Source organism: Poromitra crassiceps (genome assembly GCF_964638095.1).
Source record: "Poromitra crassiceps genome assembly, chromosome: 9".
NCBI lineage: Eukaryota > Metazoa > Chordata > Actinopteri > Beryciformes > Melamphaidae > Poromitra > Poromitra crassiceps.
Window position 1 is genome coordinate 24,029,362 of NC_139630.1, and position 18,922 is coordinate 24,048,283.

The 18,922-nt window shown below is 42.5% G+C and overlaps 1 protein-coding gene across 3 annotated transcripts; it reads left to right on the top strand.

The window, feature by feature from the left end:
• Positions 1-802: 802 nt before the first annotated feature.
• znf410 (zinc finger protein 410) lies at positions 803-18,899 on the top strand. 3 transcript variants are annotated; one of them, XM_083643626.1, is made up of 12 exons: positions 803-873; positions 1,352-1,434; positions 1,542-1,593; positions 1,742-1,874; positions 4,027-4,212; positions 7,055-7,276; positions 8,254-8,410; positions 10,441-10,622; positions 11,773-11,862; positions 13,286-13,405; positions 15,827-15,946; positions 16,878-18,899. In XM_083643626.1, the coding sequence occupies exons 3-12, from the start codon at positions 1,561-1,563 to the stop codon at positions 16,976-16,978; spliced, it is 1,344 nt and encodes a 447-aa protein (XP_083499752.1). In that variant the 5' UTR covers positions 803-873; positions 1,352-1,434; positions 1,542-1,560; the 3' UTR covers positions 16,979-18,899. The 3 variants fall into 3 exon arrangements, with proteins under 3 accessions (XP_083499752.1, XP_083499754.1, XP_083499753.1); XM_083643628.1 differs by having other exon boundaries at positions 11,800-11,862; XM_083643627.1 differs by lacking the exon at positions 1,352-1,434.
• Positions 18,900-18,922: the final 23 nt, after the last annotated feature.

Genomic DNA, 18,922 nt, shown 5'->3' on the forward strand with positions numbered 1-18,922 from the left:
CTATAGTGGAATCAGCCTTTTCTATTCTAAAAGCTGTAGGCTGGTAAAATAACACGGTAGCTGTTCAAATTCTCATTCTACTTGGCAGATTTACAAAGATACAAAGATGATTGTTACATGTGCAGATGGCAAACCTCTGAGAAGATGTGCTTGTGAATAATGGGACACCTCAGCTGCCAATCAAAGATCATCAAAGTAAGATGGACACAAGAGGGTTTGGTGTGAGGTGCTCTGAGGCACTCTTTGTACATTTCTAGTGAGTCATCGCTTGTATAATAAATGTCCTTCCAAAGAACATGTCTGTGTGGTTGGATGTTATTACACACCTCAGTTTTATAGTCGGATGTTAATGGCAGCGTTGACTAAAGACAGTTCATTCAAGTCGACGTTTTAGCCTACATGGATCCAGAAAGCATTCGATTTTTCAGAGAAGAAAAATATAAACACAAGTGTTTCTGTCTTCATTTTCCACGCTTTTATTGATATACAGCAATCAATTGTAAATGTAAATATTCATTTTCCTGTGGAATATTATGGCTTATTAATCAACCAGACAGACACATAAATATATATTAATTATATTATCAAACATATTAATTTATATATACATATATTATAATGAATATATATTACTTATTGTGCACATATACGAATCTATTCACCCATTAAGTTTGTGTCGACACTGGTCGCTGCAAACATATTGTCCACTGTAGTTAAGTCTTTCACCACTAGATGGAACTCATGACAGCTAATTGACTGTACTAAACGCGGAAGTGTTCACATTTTGTTCCATCACGGTGCCCGTAGAACAACCCCGCTGCGATGTTTTGGTTTTGTCATAATCCACATTGGTCTAAATCCACTAACTAGAAGGTAAATGCATTGATTTAACATTTCATTGGTGATATAACTAGATAGACAATGGGACTCGGATCCGTAGTGTCGTTTCAGCGACCAACGTTATTGTGTTTGATAGCGGTTATCTACGGTAACATCTGGCTGGTTAGCTAGCTAACGTTAGCTGGCCAGCCAGCTGCCATCAACAACAACAAACTCGCCGGCTAGTTTGGTAGCTAAGCTAGCTAGTAGCTAGCTAAGTAACAAGACGGATTTTCATCCATTGTCTCTACAGCTATGTATGTATACGGAGGATGGTGATAAAATACTGACATTATTGTCAATCTTGAATTGCATAACGTTAGTTGCATTGCTTGGTCGGCCAATTTTCGGCCAGTAAGTTAGCTTTAGTTAGTACATTTGTATCAGCTAGCAATGTTAGCTAGCAAAGGCTACTAGACGTTTGCGTTTACTTTTGGACTTCATGGTTTTGTCCCGTTTTGTTTGACCCTAGATGTCGTGTGATGGTTACACTTTAGAGTAAGAGATGACTCGTGCACAAAACAACTGAGAATCTCACAAGCAAGTCCATTTTGAGTAAGTGTCGGTTTGATAACTTGTGTGACCTTTGCCCAAGTTGATCACTTTAGAAGTGCTGAGGATTGTTCAGTCTGATCACAGTTGCTCATCTTCTTATTCTACAGACTTCACAAAGTGTGACCCATGCTTTCTGATGAGCTTGACTCCAAACCTGAGGTAACCTCCTTATTGTTGAGGCACAACACTGTTACGCTATGTGCCTTGGCTGATAACATAAGTCACAAGCTTCATATTCATTTCAGACATGCGGTGTCTTACTTCCCTGGTATTGTCCTCTCACTCTTGTCTCCATTCGTCCCATCAGCTGCTGGTGCAGTTTGTGCAGAACGCGTCCATCCCCCTGGTCCAGGGTTTGGAGGACTCCGAGTCCAAACACTCCTGCCTGCCTCTGCTGGCCCCGACTGAGAGCTCACTGTGCGCCCCGCTGGAGCTGACAGGTCAGCAGCCGCTTTTGCAGCCACCTTCTGTCCATTATGAGGGGGAAATACTAGCGTGGGTCAAGTGAATAATAGTGACTATATTTTCAGCATGTTGTGGACAAAATAGTTGACAGCTGTTGTTTTTTTCTCCCTTGCCTGATGTAACAAACAAAAACCAGCATGCAACTATATTCAGAATATAGTTTCACACATCAGAATTTCTGATCATTGAAGCATATATGGGGGGGGGGTCCAATTAAAACACAGATCAACAGAACTAATGGATGTGTGTCGTGCTATGTATGTTGCTACCTTCAGCTCACTTGTCTGCCTTTCATGAAGTGCAGAGAGGAGAGAAACTAGCACGACAGCAAAACACAGTAGAGACTCTAACACTGAGCTGAAAGGAAACTGGTGCACATAAATTAAGCACACCATAAATAAACATATTTAGATATTTTTTTTGGTGGCGGGGTAGGGGAAGGACTGAATGGAGATTTGATGGTGCAGATACAACTACTTATAGATATTGAATGTAGTATGTAGAGTGCTATGTATAGTATAATATTGTCTATTATATCTCTCACACTGTATGTGGACATGTTTTCCTGGCTGGTACCAGGGCATGGCGATAATTCAATATTATCGTTGGTCATCTTTCAGTGTGTGGGTGTTGTATTTGTACGTGTCAATAGGCTCTTTCACACCGGCCTTGAAAGCCGAAAGATGCACGGAAAATAGGATTAGCGCCTCCGATGTGAAAGTCGTGAATGCGCTTTGGTGGACAATTGTTTTACGCCTTTTGTCCCGCGACGGGACGTAGTAACAGCGCCGGGTTACCTGGCAACCCGCCTCCACTTGAAAGGTTGTCGCAGCGAGCCGGAAAAGGTGTGAAAGGTCTGCTCATTCATACAAAAATGACAGGGGAAATCACCTCATGTGATCAAGAAAGTGCAGTAGTGAAAGTAAAAAAAGTAGCCTATACAATCATGACTGCAGGGACGCCAGGAGGAATGCTCCGTGCGGTTAGGCTTTATGCTCAAACGATGTTGACATTAGTTAACGTTAAGTAGTCATGTGCATTTATAGCCTATACTATTCCCCCGACGAACGTTATGCAGACTGCAGCTGTTTGATATGCGGGCGTCCGCGGTCGTGTATCGTTCCAATTTTAGTAGGACACCATATCGATCTGCCCGCCCACCATGCGAGTGCACCTATCCTCCCTGCTCAGCGGACTAGGAGGGAAGTCTTGTTTAATTAATTTGTTCATCATACAGTAGCCTAGGCTACACTAACCTATGAAAATATTAATTTGGGCTAGGAGGAGCAGGAAATCCCTCCGCTCGCCTTTCAATGCGGGAGCAGGGGATTTCACCTGAAAGTACAGAGCAGCACGGTAATGTGGCCGTGCTGCTTGGCTCGTGTGAAAGCAATTTCTGTGGCGAGGCGGCTGGCTTTACGGGACTCCTAAACGGCAATTTTTCCGCGATCTGTGTATGAAAGAGCCTTATGTGTACCTGCAAATTTCTTTTGTTGTTATAGAAGGTATGCACAGAGGTCACTTTCCCACCGGAACACGCCCCCTCAATCGGGACTGAGTGGCAAAACATTCAGCAGGTTTCTCCCTGAGCAGCAGGTGCCAGTTATCTAGGCTGATTACTGCTTTTAAGCTCAGTCTTGCTGCCACTCAGTGGGCGTGACATGACCCTGCAGTTTCTAGGATCTCCTCGAAAACTAGATGATTCATCTCAAGGGGTCTCAAGTTTTTGATTTCTAAATTGATATTACGAGCACATTTCATTCAAAATCTCTGACCAAATAAGGTATGAAACATTTTTAAGGGAAATGATTGAAAATGTCAGTTTTGATATCACTCAGCATTACCATTTGATTCAACGGGGTGTGCTTTAATTTGAGTTTTTAACATGTATTCTGCATACATGAGCCACATTTGCAATGTCAATATTTATTTAAAAAAAAAGAAACCACTTATGACTATCGTGATATTGATTTCAACCATATCACCCAGCCCTACCCTGTACCATACTGTATGTCTGCACCAATGCCACCAAGGTTAATAGAGTAAACCGCATTCTGATTATTTTGGGAAATTGCACATAATGTTTATTGTTACAAGCAGCTAAACAGCCTCTGTTCTGCTCCTCAGATGGCGGCCTCAGCAATGAGCCTGAGAGTTCTCCCTCCCTGTCAGACTTTGGGGGCGCTTCAGAGCGAAGTCCTCTAGTGGTCCAGACACACTCCCACCCGCGGGTCTCCCCCAGCCCCCCACCCATCCTGCACGAACTACAGCAGTCAGACAGCACCTCCTACGTCCTGCTGAACCTCGCAAAAGGTAAAGGGGCACCAAAGCACTGGCCCTCAACTGTCCACAGTTACACCCCGAGTCTGAAATGAAATGCACCCCCATCAGGTGCCAACATTTTCAGTCAAATCGTCTTTGATGGATACAACAATAAGTGACGGCATTTACATGGACATGAGTATCCCGGTTATTATCGGGGTTTTGGTGTATCCTGTTTTCGTGTTTGCGCGTGTAAACATCATATCCCGAGAAACCCGGATAAGCCCTTATCCCGGTTTTGAGAAACCCGATTGTGCTAGCTGGAGTACTCCGATAGAAACCAGGATACTGTTGCATGTATACATCTTATCCTTGTTTCTGACTGCTCCCGAATACCTGCGCTGGCGCGGCTTCAGCCAAGTGAGGCAAAAGTACAAACATTGCGGCGATGAGGAAACCGAGTTTTGCTTTTTGGTGATGAAAGAATTAAGTACTTGGCAGTTTAGAGAGGACCTAAAGAGAATATTAAAGAAGGTGAAAGTACAGAGTGCCCTTCTGGGACTGCAGCTGAACCTGAAAAAGACCAAAATAATGACTACAGACAAGCTGAGCGAATTCAGGCTTGATGATGAGGTGGTTGAGATTGTTGACAATTTCAACTATCTAGGAGTGACATTTGACAGAGAAGGAGGGTGTGAAAGGGAGATCAAAGAAGAGACTGGGCATGGGAAGAACCACACTGACCAATCTGAACAGAGTGTGGAAAGAGCCAGATGTATCTGTCAATACAAAACTTAGACTGGTCAAAACACTGGTGTTTCCAGTAGTGACGTATGGCAGCGAAACGTGGACTGTGCGGAAGGGGGAAAGGAAAAAGATAGATGCGTTTGAGCTGCGGTGTTGGCGACGGGTCCTAAAAATACCATGGACAGCAAAACGGACCAACAAGTCAGTGACTGAGCAAATAAAACCAGAAATGTCTCTGGAAGCAACCATCCAGAAGCAGAAACTTGGATATTTTGGACATATCATGAGATCAGGAGGTAGGATGGAGAAGGATATTATGCTGGGAAAGATTGAAGGAAGTCGGGGTAGAGGAAGACCAAAAGCAAGACGATTGACACCATAAAAGAAGTGACGGGAGAGGACCTGGGAAGATTGAAACATCGAATACAGGAGAGAGACAGTTGGAGGACGGAAATCTATAGACTCACCATGGGTCGCAAGCGACTTGATGGAACATGATGATGATGAATAACCAGATTTCTCTGTGTTCCATGTAAACGCCATATCCCGAATATGATCAAAACCAGGATAAGCCTCATTACCAGGATACTCGCGTCCATGTGAACGCAGTGAGTGTCACCCACCACACAGTGGCACCACACTGGCCTGTTGAACTTTTGAGACGGTAACATTTGAATCGCTCTGTCGTATACAGTCTTGTGTCTTTGCCTGTCATCACACTGTGCTCGCTAATAGGGATGCACGATATATCGGCAATCATATCGGTATCGGCCGATGTTGGACATTTTTTAACATATCGGTCATATCGGTATCGGTCAGATGTTGCAATGTTAATATCGGTTATCATTATCAGCCAAATTCTTCACATTGATATGAAATAATGCAGTAAATCTATGATTTATGGGCTTTTCCAAAGGCTTTGCAAATAAAGAAATGCATAACTTTTTCAAATTCAGTGTTAACATGTGTTTTTCAGTATGTACAAAATGTGATGATCATAAAAATGTGGTTTTATACAGATCATATCGACATCGGTAAATATCGGTTATCGACCATAACAGCAATGTTAATATCGGTTATCGGCATCGGCCAAAATTTTCATATCGGTGCATCCCTACTCGCTAACCATCACACACACTATGTGAAATCAAATCACCGCTAAACTATGGCTTTGTATCAAACAGGCCCCTGATTGGCTGCCTGTTAGGCTCGCCCTACATTATGGGGTAGCCCGCCCTATAGACGGTTTTCATGGAATTGTGTGGCTACAGTAGGCAACAGTTTGGAACCTAGCTTATGTCCTGTCAGTTATTGTGCTAGCACAACACTGCAACAGGAAGTAAGCTAGCTGGGGGCAATTGAGTATGTTTATGTTGTCGAGTTGAAAGCGTCTATAAACGTGTGATAGCTTTTCCTCCTGTTGCTTTCCTGTCTGGATGGTTAATATAAGCAGCCTAACGTTAGTGGAAACATAACATTGCACCACATGGTGAGGCTTGATCCATTATTCTAAGAGAGTGAGCGGTGCTTCACTGTCTCTGTATCCTGTGTTTTGAATTTGCACAGTACCCAATATACAATGCGCAAAATTACATTGAAAATGGGCCAGGGGTGACATATTTGTATGAAAATGTACATGAATCCTTTTGGCTGGTAAAAAAGATTATTGGCAGGCAATTGTTTTTGGTTTACTCAATACTCACCCTTGGCAGCAGAGCCAACAAATACATTTTTGGGCACTGGCGTAACCTCGCCCCTGTCTGCTCTTAGTTCCCAGACTGCTCTCTGTCTGACTATGAATGAACATCGCTGAGGACATACAGGACTTTCCGGGAGAAAGTCACTTTCTGTTGTGTGTGTGTGTGTGTGTGTGTGTGTGTGTGTGTGTGTGTGTGTGTGTGTGTGTGTGTGTGTGTGTGTGCGTGTGCGTGTGCGTGCGTGCGCGCCCCCCTTTTCTGTGTCTGTTCAGCGACATCTTAAACCCAGAATGCTGAGAGAGACACTGTAGTAGGACTATAACAAATCTCGGGGCTTAACCTAGAGGAGCTGAGGCATTGGCGAGCTCGCACAATATTGCAGTGTTTGGCGTTTTTCTTGTCTGACAGTGATCCTCTTTGTGCCGTTCTCGACCTGCTGCTCATCCCAGGCATCACCGCCTCCTCAGAGTCCCTGATCTTCGCCGCAGACGGAACCGGGGAGGAGGACGACGAGGGGGTGTCATCGGGGGACTACGGGATCGATGGCAGCGCTCCATGGTATCTGCGGGTGCAGGAGCTGGCGCACGACAGCCTGATCGCAGCCACGCGGGCGCAGCTTGCCAGGGACGCCAAGGCCAGCCAGGATGCCAGGGCTGCAAGTGTCAATAACAGTAATGTCACTTTGACTTAATCAGTACAAGCACAAAGCCGGTGATCCTTTTTAAGAGGTGATTTACACACGAATTGCAAAATGCTTTGGACAGTGCAGTGACATTTTTATTTGTTGTTGTTTTTCACTCGTGGCATTTTCCGTTTCACATAAACAAATAAATCTGAGGCAAAATAAAAAAAATTAAATAAAAAAATCTGGTGCAAAATAACTTAAGTCAGCTATAGACTCTGACAAGGAAGGCAATTGGATACATGCCAAAGCATTTTGCAGAGAGAAACTGCGTTTGTGGTGGACTTTCTCTCTGATCCCAAGTGTACATAACTAATCCTACCCATGATTCAAAATATGCATGTTGTATATTGCTGAAAAAACTATCAGCACCTCAGGATTCTCCATCGCTTTTTTTGACACGATCTCCCAAGACCCAAAATGCAGCGTCTTGCATAAGCATCAGGCAGAAGATATTGCCTTATTAACCGCACAGTGGAATATAATAATATAATATAATAAACCTCAAGCTAGTGTAACAGTCAGAAATGGTCTTATAATTCTTAGCAACTTGGTGCATTGTGTATTAAGATGACTGCAGCACAATATAACTGGGTTGTTTCAGCGTGGCATAAAAAAGTTGGGTATCGATCTAAACTAGCATAACGAGCAGAATTGCTCTGCCATTACCTTTCATTCGTTGATACACATTGCCTTCAGCAGTAATAGATGCATAGCTACTGACACGCCATAAGCACAGTTGGAAGTGATAAATGCATTGGTAGCATGGAGTCGTTGGCAGGGTAAAGAGAGTGAATTGCGTTCAGCGCTGGCTGGGTTGTTGTTTTCTCCATGTTCTCGCACTTCAGCAGGTCTCAACCCCTGACGATGAGCGTTTCTGCAGCCACAGCCACGCCACCTGGAGCTGCTGGATTCTTCTTCTCCTCCTCTCTCTCTCTCGCTCACTCTCCTCTCCCGGTTTCCTAGGTGACCACACGCACACTTTCACATCAGACGGGGAAAAGCGAGAGGTGGCTCGCCCGGGCCACGCGCTCTCCAAGCAGATCCTGCGCTGTTCCTTTGAGGGCTGCTGCCGGACCTTCACCTGGCCCGCGCATCTCAAATACCATCTCAAAACACACAGGTGAGGGGGCCGTCGTTTGCACACAGCAGTGGAACTCAGTGGTCTTTGGGCTGCCATCTAAAAACTGTCTCCGCTGGAAATCGCTCGAATTCTGGCGGGTGTTCACTTGGCTGCTATCTACAAAGCGTCGCCCCTGGGATCCCGTTCAAACTCTGGCTAGTGTGTGGATCGTTTTTTCGACTTGACCAGCCTGAAAAATAACACCAAGTTTACAGGCTAGTGCAGTATGCACTCCCTTTGAATGAATGAATGAATTTATTTGGTGATTACAAAAGAACAAGGAGAAGTGGACAAGTACCAAATATCAAACATATAAGTTAATAGCAAACATCACAGGAAATCACCGAGGATAAAAACACAACAAAGCCCTAGGGCTTATTTCCATTGTGGTCCCCATATGTAATAAAAAACTAATTGTTAATAACAAAACATAGAACACTGATTAAAACAGAAATACAATGCAGCAGCAGTGGGTAAAGCGAGTGCAGTTCCGATAACTTGCATTAAAAGAAATTAATACAAGATTAAAAGAAACATAGCAGCAGGGGTGTGAACAAATCAGTAAAAAAAAAATATATATATATATATATATAAACAACTATAAAACGAATAAAATAATAAAATTAATCAACAGTCTGGAGCAATCTCTTTAAGGTCCTCTTAAAACCACTCAAGGAGGTACTTACTTTAATTTCCTTGGGTAAAAGGTTCCACTGAACAGCTGCACTGTAAAGGAAGCTGTTCTTCCCCATCAGGGTTTTAAAACGACTGTGGACCAAGTCTGTTTCCCTGCCTCTAGTATGCAGATCAGAACACACTGTAGCTACAGTTATCACATGTTCAGACACAGACACAGACAGTACATATCTGATTGAAAATTCAAAGTCTATAGGACGAATCAGCGTGACGTCACTTGCCACGCAGAAATGCGGGAACCCTGTGGCAGTTATTCCTATGCGTTGTGGCAAACAAACGTTAATATCTCAAAAACTATACATCACATCGCTTATATTTTGACATTCTGAGTGAGAGCAGAGGTAGCTCAAGAGTTTGATGTATAATATGCACGTCGTGTTAAAGTTGTGTGAACTGTCGCAGTTTAAAAAATTTTTAAACAGAGTCAGCCGGCTAGAGTCAGACACTCAAACCTCCCAAAGCTCACGCTCCACAGGGTTCCATTGCCGTTGCCACCCAGTGACGCGGTTTGTTTACCAAAATGCTGCTCGGCTGATCCCTGGTATATTACCTGTAAACACGAAGGGGTAACACACATTTAAATGGTTTATTTATGTCGACATGGATACAAAGTACATAAACACTAATAATGAAATCAGATGATGTATGTCAGTCACACACACACACACACACACACACACACACACACACACACACACACACAGTTCGATATCAGGAGTAACACACACACACACACACACACACACACAAAATAATTATGTCCTCAAGGAAATTACATGATTACCATATCCACTTTCTTCCATTTCATGTGCATAGCTTCAACCATTAAAAAAAAAGAGCGAGAGACATTTCTTCCCTGATTATTATAAAGTATATGTAAATGTAAAAACAGTGGGACAGCAGTGTGGCATAGCGACTGTAGGAGCTGGATTATGCTGCTGTCTGCTGAATGTCCTTGAGCAAGACGTCGTATCACTACCACTGATTCACTGCGCAAAAAGATCAATAATGTATCTTGTTGAAGAATTAATATTAGGTGCACCATTAATAATGCAAATATCAGCGATCAATAACATGTGTCCCGACATATAGATGAGATAATAAACCCTGCAGGGTGTGTGTGCCTGCTAAGCTGAGGATGTGTTTGGCAGTTCCACTGCTCAGCTGTGAACTTTCCCCACTGGTTGTTATTTGTGGTGGCAGCAGACCAGACCAAAAGGCTCTATAAATAGCACTTTGGGGAAGTACATTTGTGGCGGGGGCTGCAGCTAATGAACCTCGAATGCACACACAGGAGAGACGCTGAGAGTTCTGTGTTTATCTCGGCCTCCCAGGAACGACCGCACGTTCAGGTGCGGCGCCGAGGGCTGCGGGAAGAGCTTCTACGTGCTGCAGAGACTGCAGGTTCACATGAGGACGCACAACGGCGACAAGCCCTTCATCTGCAAGGAGAAGAACTGTGGCAAGAAGTTCACCACTGCCGGAAACTTGAAGAACCACAGACGCACGCACACAGGTGGGGGGAGCAGGAGGAGAGATGTTGGGCTGCGTCACGCTGGGAAGCAGTAATTGACTCGCTCCGTTTTGACGATTCCTTGGCGCACTCAAGGCCGGTAGAATGGAAGCGTCAGCAGCACCGGCGCAGCTCCGTGTGTCATATTTTATTTAGGGTGACAAAGATTCTTCATGGCCTGCTTCTTCACAGTCTACTTCTCGTATCTAGAGAGCAGTTAGTAGAGCAGCGACACTATTAGATATATATAGTGTTCATATTTTGTCCATACGTCTGGGAGAACTCTGTTCACAGTAACGCTATTACAGTTCAATCCTTTGGCCTCCGAGTCGGTCAGTCGTCACTAGGGCTGTCAAAAAGAATATTCTATATTCGAATATAAAAATGTAAAGAATCTTCAAATATCAAACTTAATATTCAACTTTTTGTTTATTTTTGTTTATTTTTTATTTTATTTTTTAATACATTTAACCAGGTAAAAAACCTGGCCAAGAGGGCAACATAAAAACATACGTCTACAAAAATGTAGGCTACTACTGTATTAGTACTGACTGAAGAAATATGGGGAAAAAAACAATGTTTATGTTGGGGGGAAAAAGTTCAAATACAAGTTCTCTGGTTGAATTGGTTTGCCTTGCCACAAAAAAATAAAATAAAAAAAATAATATATATATATATATATATTTTATTTTTTTATTTTTTGTATGTATATATTTTTGTATTCGAATATATTCAAACAAATGTGTTTTGTTTAGAGGGAGTATTCGAATATGATTATATGATTTTGGGGCAATTTTGACAGCCCTAGTTGTCACCACGGATCCAAGAACCTCATAACAAAAATCTCCAAAATGCTCTGAAATGTAACCGCGTGTGCATCTGATGCATTAGCCTGGTTTGGCAGCGTGTCACTTGATGCTTTCAGAGTGCACTGGGCCATCGAAAACAATTGGTGCATTCGAAAACATGCAGATCAGAGGCTTTATTTAAGAGGCTTACCTTGTGTTGTGGAGTGAAACAGAATTGTGTGCATGTGGGTAATGTGTATTCACCTGTGTGTGTGTGTGTGTGTGTGTGTGTGTGTGTGTGTGTGTGTGTGTGTGTGTGTGTGTGTGTGTGTGTGTGTGTGTGTTTTGTGGGCGGTTGCTTCTAGGTGAGAAGCCTTTTCTGTGTGAAGCAGATGGCTGTGGGCGATCCTTTGCAGAATACTCCAGTCTACGAAAGCACATGCTTGTTCACTCTGGTGAGTGGGACACACTTCAAGCTGGACAGCTGAGGAGTTTCTGTGTGCGCTATGATATGTTGTGTGTCTCATATCTGTTCACACGCGATCACAAGAAAGGGTGTCTCCTCTTGTTCATCCGGGTTTCCGACGCCATACGGAAAAGTATGGAATTAAATTTGACTCATTTCCTGGTCTTGATGAAGTATGGGGGAAAGAAAAGAGTATGGGTTTTTTTTTGTTTCCAGACTCTTGCCCCATTCTGTTTTCTAAAATATAGATTTCAGAATTAAAAATAAATAAAAAATTATCATACAAGCAGTGTTTTTCATGGCATTTGGTGCAGGCAAAACGTTTAGCACTGTGAGACAGAGCGCGGGCCAGAGCCAGCTTAATGTCGCCTAAAGAAGTAGACCAGACGTATGGCACGCAACTGAACCATAGATATTATATTACTATAGATGGGTCACCGCAGGCTCCGCCAATTCTAGCAAATGGTAGCAGCAGGTCTCCTAAATGGCCGTGGTCAACCATTGACTCAGACCTGCTGGAAGTCTCCTAAGTGGGCGTGTCCGTGGAAAACCATGGGCAAAACCCACGTGACAAAATGACAGGAAGTGAGTTGAAGTTGGGCCGTCTTGCTTGAATCCCATCATCTTTGACTGAACGCTGCACGCTCCTAGACAGAGCTGCCTCTACGCCTGTACGTCACAGCCTGCCAGCAGCTCTGTCCCAAGTGCCTTATTAACTGTACCAAATCCAGACATCCACGACTAATATCTGCAGCAATTATACAATAATCCAGCAGTCTCTAAAGCCCATTATCATAATAAAATGCTGTGCATTGAACTTATCTGGGTTAAGGGTTTGGTGTTAATTGTACTACCTGTTTTATAATATTTTGTGAAAGCAGCAATAGCCATCCCTACAATATCATTGCAATATCAATATTGAGGTATTTGGTCAAAAAATATTGTGGCTTTGACTAGCCCACTTCATAGAAAATACATCAAACTCTCTGCGCCATACTTCTTAAGACAGGTTCTTCTCTGAGCTTTTCAGTCTCTGGTCCGCGTGTCGACTTTCAAAATTCTCTGACTGACCGAGGCTCAAACCCACAACCTCAAAACTGTCATGCAGCTGTCAAACTCTGTGAGCCACTGAATCTCACCAGGTCGAGTCATTTCTGTCCGAGCTTTTCCGTCTTCACTTGGGAAGTTCTTCAAAGTCCAAGCTTTCGCTGAGGCTCAACCCCAAAACCTCCAAATTGTGTTGTGGACATAGGTGTCATTTACAACACTTTTCAACACAGAGTGACGTCCTTGTGTACTCCGACATCAACTCTGGTCTGAGAAATGGACTGAAAAAGGAAAAGACTGGCATTTTGAAATGGAAAATGTGTGGGAACCCTGGTTTAAGTGTGTTTGTGCCATTTATTTCCCAGGTGAGAAGCCTCATCTATGTGGGATCTGTGGGAAGACCTTCTCCCAGTCTGGCAGCAGAAACGTCCACATGAGGAAGAGACATGGAGAGGAGGGACTCACTAGTGAAAGCAGAGAAACAGGTCCCCCCCCCAACCACACACACACATGCACACGCACACACACGCACGCGCACACAGTGGCAGGTAGAACTGGTAATCCTTGGTTTATGTAGCTGTAAGCAGGCCTTGTACATTTTAAAATGTGCATGGTTAAAGTTGCATTTAGGAGTACGTCTTGAATTCTTCATGACCATTTGTGGTTAAATAATTTAATCTTCAACTTATTTATTCATCGTGACCAATAGATGAATTTGAGCAGAGTTGCACATAAGATACATTTTTGAAAAAGCAGAGCAACTATAATTAACACTAACGCACAGATACGCTTGTTAGGATTCTTTCGATGGAGTCAAATAGGACTGAAAAATAGCTATTATAAAATAAGAACAATAACTCAAATTCACCTCACGAAGCTTCCCTGACCGGACTCAAATTTCCTCCTTCCCTTCACCTTACAAAATGACGGGATACGTGTTTTGGAGGTTGAGGTAAATCTCCTTTTGTAGCTGTGAGACAAGAGAAGTTTAATTCAGGGACCTGGCTTCACCCCTGCCACTATACTGTGCATCAATTTCAGTGCTGCTTATGGGGCTGAAAATCTCTCTGGTTGAGATACTTATGGACTAATTGTATAATATTGACTTAAATTCCTTGTGGCTGAAACAATAAACCCAGACAGTGAATTTTCATTCATCTCGCACTGTAGCAGTGGGGATGCACCGCAGCTGAGTCATCACCGAGGAAACACTGCCAAACTTCTAATGATAAACAACAGATTGATTTAGCCCCACCTCCCCAAAGAGCCTGGGGCCAAATGTATCAAACTGTGTATATTTTAGGTGTAGATATTAATATCTGTATGCCCAGAAAAGCTCGAAATATAAAATGTCGTCCAAATTCACACTTAGTTATCCTTTTTTGCCACATCACACTAGACTAGTCAGACTCAGAAGACTGCGTACAGTTTGCATGGTGTGAGAGACGTGTACCAGTACGCACATACTCACGGCCCATTTTTATGAATTGGGGAAACCTGTGTGGAAAGTGGTGCAGCACACCTTTCGTGTGTACACATGGTTTATCACTGTGCAGAAGAGTGCTACGCACACCAAGTCCTTGTAGTGGTGCTGGTCCACGGGAGAACAAACTGAGGTTTTTTTGTCTCATGAGAGACAAAGATGTAGCCGCACACACTATAGTCAAAGTGCCAATATTTATTGAGGACACAGAGAAAAGAAAACCAACGTTTCGGCAGCAAGCTGCCTTCTTCAGGGTATACAGAACACATTACAAGTCACACCTATATGGTGCCAGAGAATCATGCAGCCAATCACATGAGGCTAGAAGAGCATGGGTTCTAATGAGACCTGTCCCTGTGCTGCGGGGCAATCAGGATCAGGTGCCATCTCACATTCCTAGACAATTAGGGAGGGGTTATACTTAATTAAATAGCCTTTATGCAATTGTGAGAGGATCTGGAATACTAATTCCTTGTCCAAAGGACAAACAATATAAGCTACTACATTTATAGGCTAGCAAATACATATATAATGAAACCACAACAGTAAAGAACAAGAATCGAATACAGTACCAAGTACACAAAATTCATTACACATGGTTTATACCAGTGATACTCAACTTGTGGCCCGGGGGCCAGAAGTGGCCTGCGGTATGGGTGCTCCGGTTTCCTCCCACCATCAAATACATGTAGGTTAGGGTTAATACTCCTGTCAGTGCCCCTGACCAAGGTACTGGCAAAAGAACTGGAGTTGGTCCCCGGGCGCTGCACTGTGGCTGCCCACTGCTCCTAGTTCTAGGAAGGTTCCTAGTAGTGGATGGGTCAAATGCAGAGGATGAATTTCCCCAAGGGGATAAATAAAGGATCACTTAACTCACTTAACTATCGTGCAGCCCCCTGACCATTATCTAATTCGCAATGAAAACATGAAATAAAGATTGACTGAACTCGCTGAATGGCTAAATTGTCAAATATCGCCGCCAGCTTGCTATCCTGTGTGCACAAAATTGTCAGACCTAAACTCCGGCTGACATCCCAAAAACCTACAATCTACTACAGAAAGAATTATATTAATGTTTGTTTATTAACTGGCCCCTGGCCTCCTATTATTTTTTGCAAAAGTGTCCCCCGGGCAAAGCAAGTTGAGTATCCCAGGTTTATACATTTGGCCCCTGGGCTTTTGTAAAATCAGAGAAAATGAAAATAACACAGAACAACAAATACAATATGAAAATAGGGTCCAGGTTGAAAAATAGCAAAATTCTCCTTTAAGCGGCTGTGCATCGTCCCACTTCCCGTTTCTTTTGTGTTGAATAGTCGTAAGCCAAACTGCCACTGTGACCTTTTGAGCAGAACTCAAGGGTGTCCAGGAAAGCTGTGATGTTGTGTGCAGCAACTTGACTCAAGTGTGGTCTGTTTGACAGGAGAGGCTCTGACCCACAGCAGTCTGCTGGAGGCCGACGTGGAGGCTGCGGACAGCATGCTCACCATGACAACAACAGTAGAACCCATGAATCTTCATCACGCTATGCTGAGAGCTCCAGGTAGGAGTGTGAAGACACATACCACATCAAAGCACAATAATAATTAGGGGCGGGAATCACCAGGTGCCCACGATACGATACTAAAACGATACTTGAGTCACGATACGATAGTATTGTGATATTGCGATATGCTAGTAATTTGCGATATATTGAATATTGCGATATATTGTCTAACTGCTTTTCCTACCTTTTCCTTGACCTCACCGGAAGTAAAACATGCAGTGTTTATTTGTTTTGTTTCGTTTTTGTCCCACATGTAGGCTACATTATTAAGCTTCTCTGGACTCAATTCACCACTGCAGGCGCGGACTGCAACATCGGGCGCTTCGGGCAGATGCCCGGTGGCCTGGCATGGCATGGCCTGCAATATATAAAAAAAAATTTTTAATATAGATACTTGCCGTCCAAATATCGATACAATATTGTCAGGCAAAATATCGCGATACTATGGTGTATCGATCCCCCCCCCCCCACCCCTAATAATAATATAGTAACATAATGCAGGGATGGATATTTCCAACGTGCTAGATCAGTATCTGGATGAGTGGCTGGTAGTTTTCACAACATATGCAAAACTCAACTTGTGCAAAAGTGTCCCCATTTGTCAGAACGTCAACGAGCCTGTATATTGGATAAAGTTCCCATGCTTGTCCTTCGATTCAGCTCAAACGGCCTGTTGGCTTTCTTCATTAAAACCATGGAGCATCGCCAGGTGCAAACTTGCGGAAACTCAAGGACAAATCTGGGAACTTCCCCCACTTCCCATGCAAGCGAGTGTCCTGTGAAATGAAAAATGTCAAGGTGTCCAACTGTCCATTGAGCTTCCATCTCTGTATAAAGCAAGGACAGACCATCTCACTGCAAAGACACCTTTTGTTACCGTGTAGTTGCTCCTGTTTGAACTTGCCTTGGTGTTTTGGGTTCCTTCCAGGCTCTGCGGACTCGGTGGTGGTTCTCTCTCAGCCACACGACCTGGTGACCATGACGAGCGAGGGCCACGTGTACGGAGAGGACGTGGTGGCTCTGCTGTAGTCCTCATGAAACTCCTACACTGGCCATTTAAACAGCACGACGCTAGTCAGTCAAAGACGAAGTGGACTGATTAAAGATGATCTTTTTGTAAATAGATTAATCGTTGACTGTCACCCCTGTAGATATTTGTAATTAGCAGCCAATAATGGTTTTTATTTTGAAACGTGTGAAATGCAAAAGTTTGTACAAACAACCTTTTCCTCAAGTTTTTGAAAACTTCCAAAGAAATGCTGAGACGGGTGTAAGAAAAGAAGTTGTATGAAAATATAAAGACAATGACCACACATTGTTACCTGCAATATCATGTAACACAAGTTAAAGGTTGAAATGCAGTGAATTTCTGAATGCAAAACGAGTGCCATTTATTTTTAAGTTCAATGGCTGATATGTTAAATTGAAGGTACCAGACATGTATTCCCCCCTCTGCTCATTTAAAAAAAGGAAAAAGAAAAGGTCAGTAAGAAGTACTAAGGCACAGTACAGTACATCACATTTCTGCTTGAAAACACTCGACTTGTGCAACTAGCCTCTCTAGTTATAGTATTACACACAAAAGTATCCATTTCCAACAAAATGTTGTATCCAGTAATATCCAATGCTACAGGCACGGCTCCAGGATTTCTTCTAAGGGGGTGCATGGGGGAGGCTAGACCAATATGTGGGGGTGCTAAGAAAATAGTTGATTTTCCTGACTTCAAAGTTACTTTATAATGAAGTCTCCCCCGCCCCCCAAATAAAACCAGATATGGCATACAGCAATTGGCACATTCAAAATAACTCTAGTTTTGTAAATGAATTTGGCCAAAGAATATAAAAAATAGATATAGCTATAATACAAGTTACCACAAAGCAATGACAAAAACTTTCACATGCTAAGGTTTAGGCATGAGGTTAGGTTTAGACATGCAGAGTGATGATTGGTTGGGTTAAGGTATGATGAGTGATGGTTAGGTTTAGGAGTGATGATTGGTTAGGTTAATATCAGGGTAAGGAAAAGTCCAGAATGGAAATAAATAAGCCATGTTTATCTCTTATCACATTTACATCCCATAGAGATATATCTCTATCACATCTATAACCCACATATATATATCTCTATCACATCTATAACCCACATATATATATCTCTATCACATCTATAACCCATAGAGATAAACACTGTCTATCTCTATCACATCTATATCCCATAAAGATAAACACACTGTCTATCTCTATCACATCTATAACCCACAGAGATCTATCTCTATCACATCTATATCCCATAAAGATAAACACACTATCACATCTATATCCCATAGATATATATCTATCACATCTATATCCCATAGAGATATATCTCTATCACATATATAGCCCATAGAGATATATCTCTATCACATATATAGCCCATAGAGATAAACACACTGTCTATATCTATCACATCTATATCCCATAGATATATATCTCTATCACATATATATCCCATAGAGATAAACACACTGTCTATCTCTATCACATCTATATCCTATAGAGATAAACAGTGTATCTCTATCACATCTATATCCCATAGAGATAAAACAGTGTTTATTCTTATATTTGGGCATTATTCTTTGCCCAAATTCATTTAAAAACTACATTTATTTTTTGGAATGCGCTAATGTGCTGTATGCCATATCTGGTTTTATTTTAGTTTAAGAAAAAGTCCACAATGGAAATAAGCCTTTTGATTGGTTGACTTTATTCATGGATATAGAGACAAATTATCCAAGGGATAGCATGTAAAAGTGTAAACACTTATTTCCAACATGGTCCCTGATGTTTTATTGTGTTCTCAACCTAGATGATTTTTTTTAAATGTAGCCTTTCCTGCTGGGCAGTTGTACACATATCTTTTTAGCAATTAACAAATCAATCAATCAAGAATGGCTGGTTATTAACTTTACACATTTATTTAAAAATAAAAAA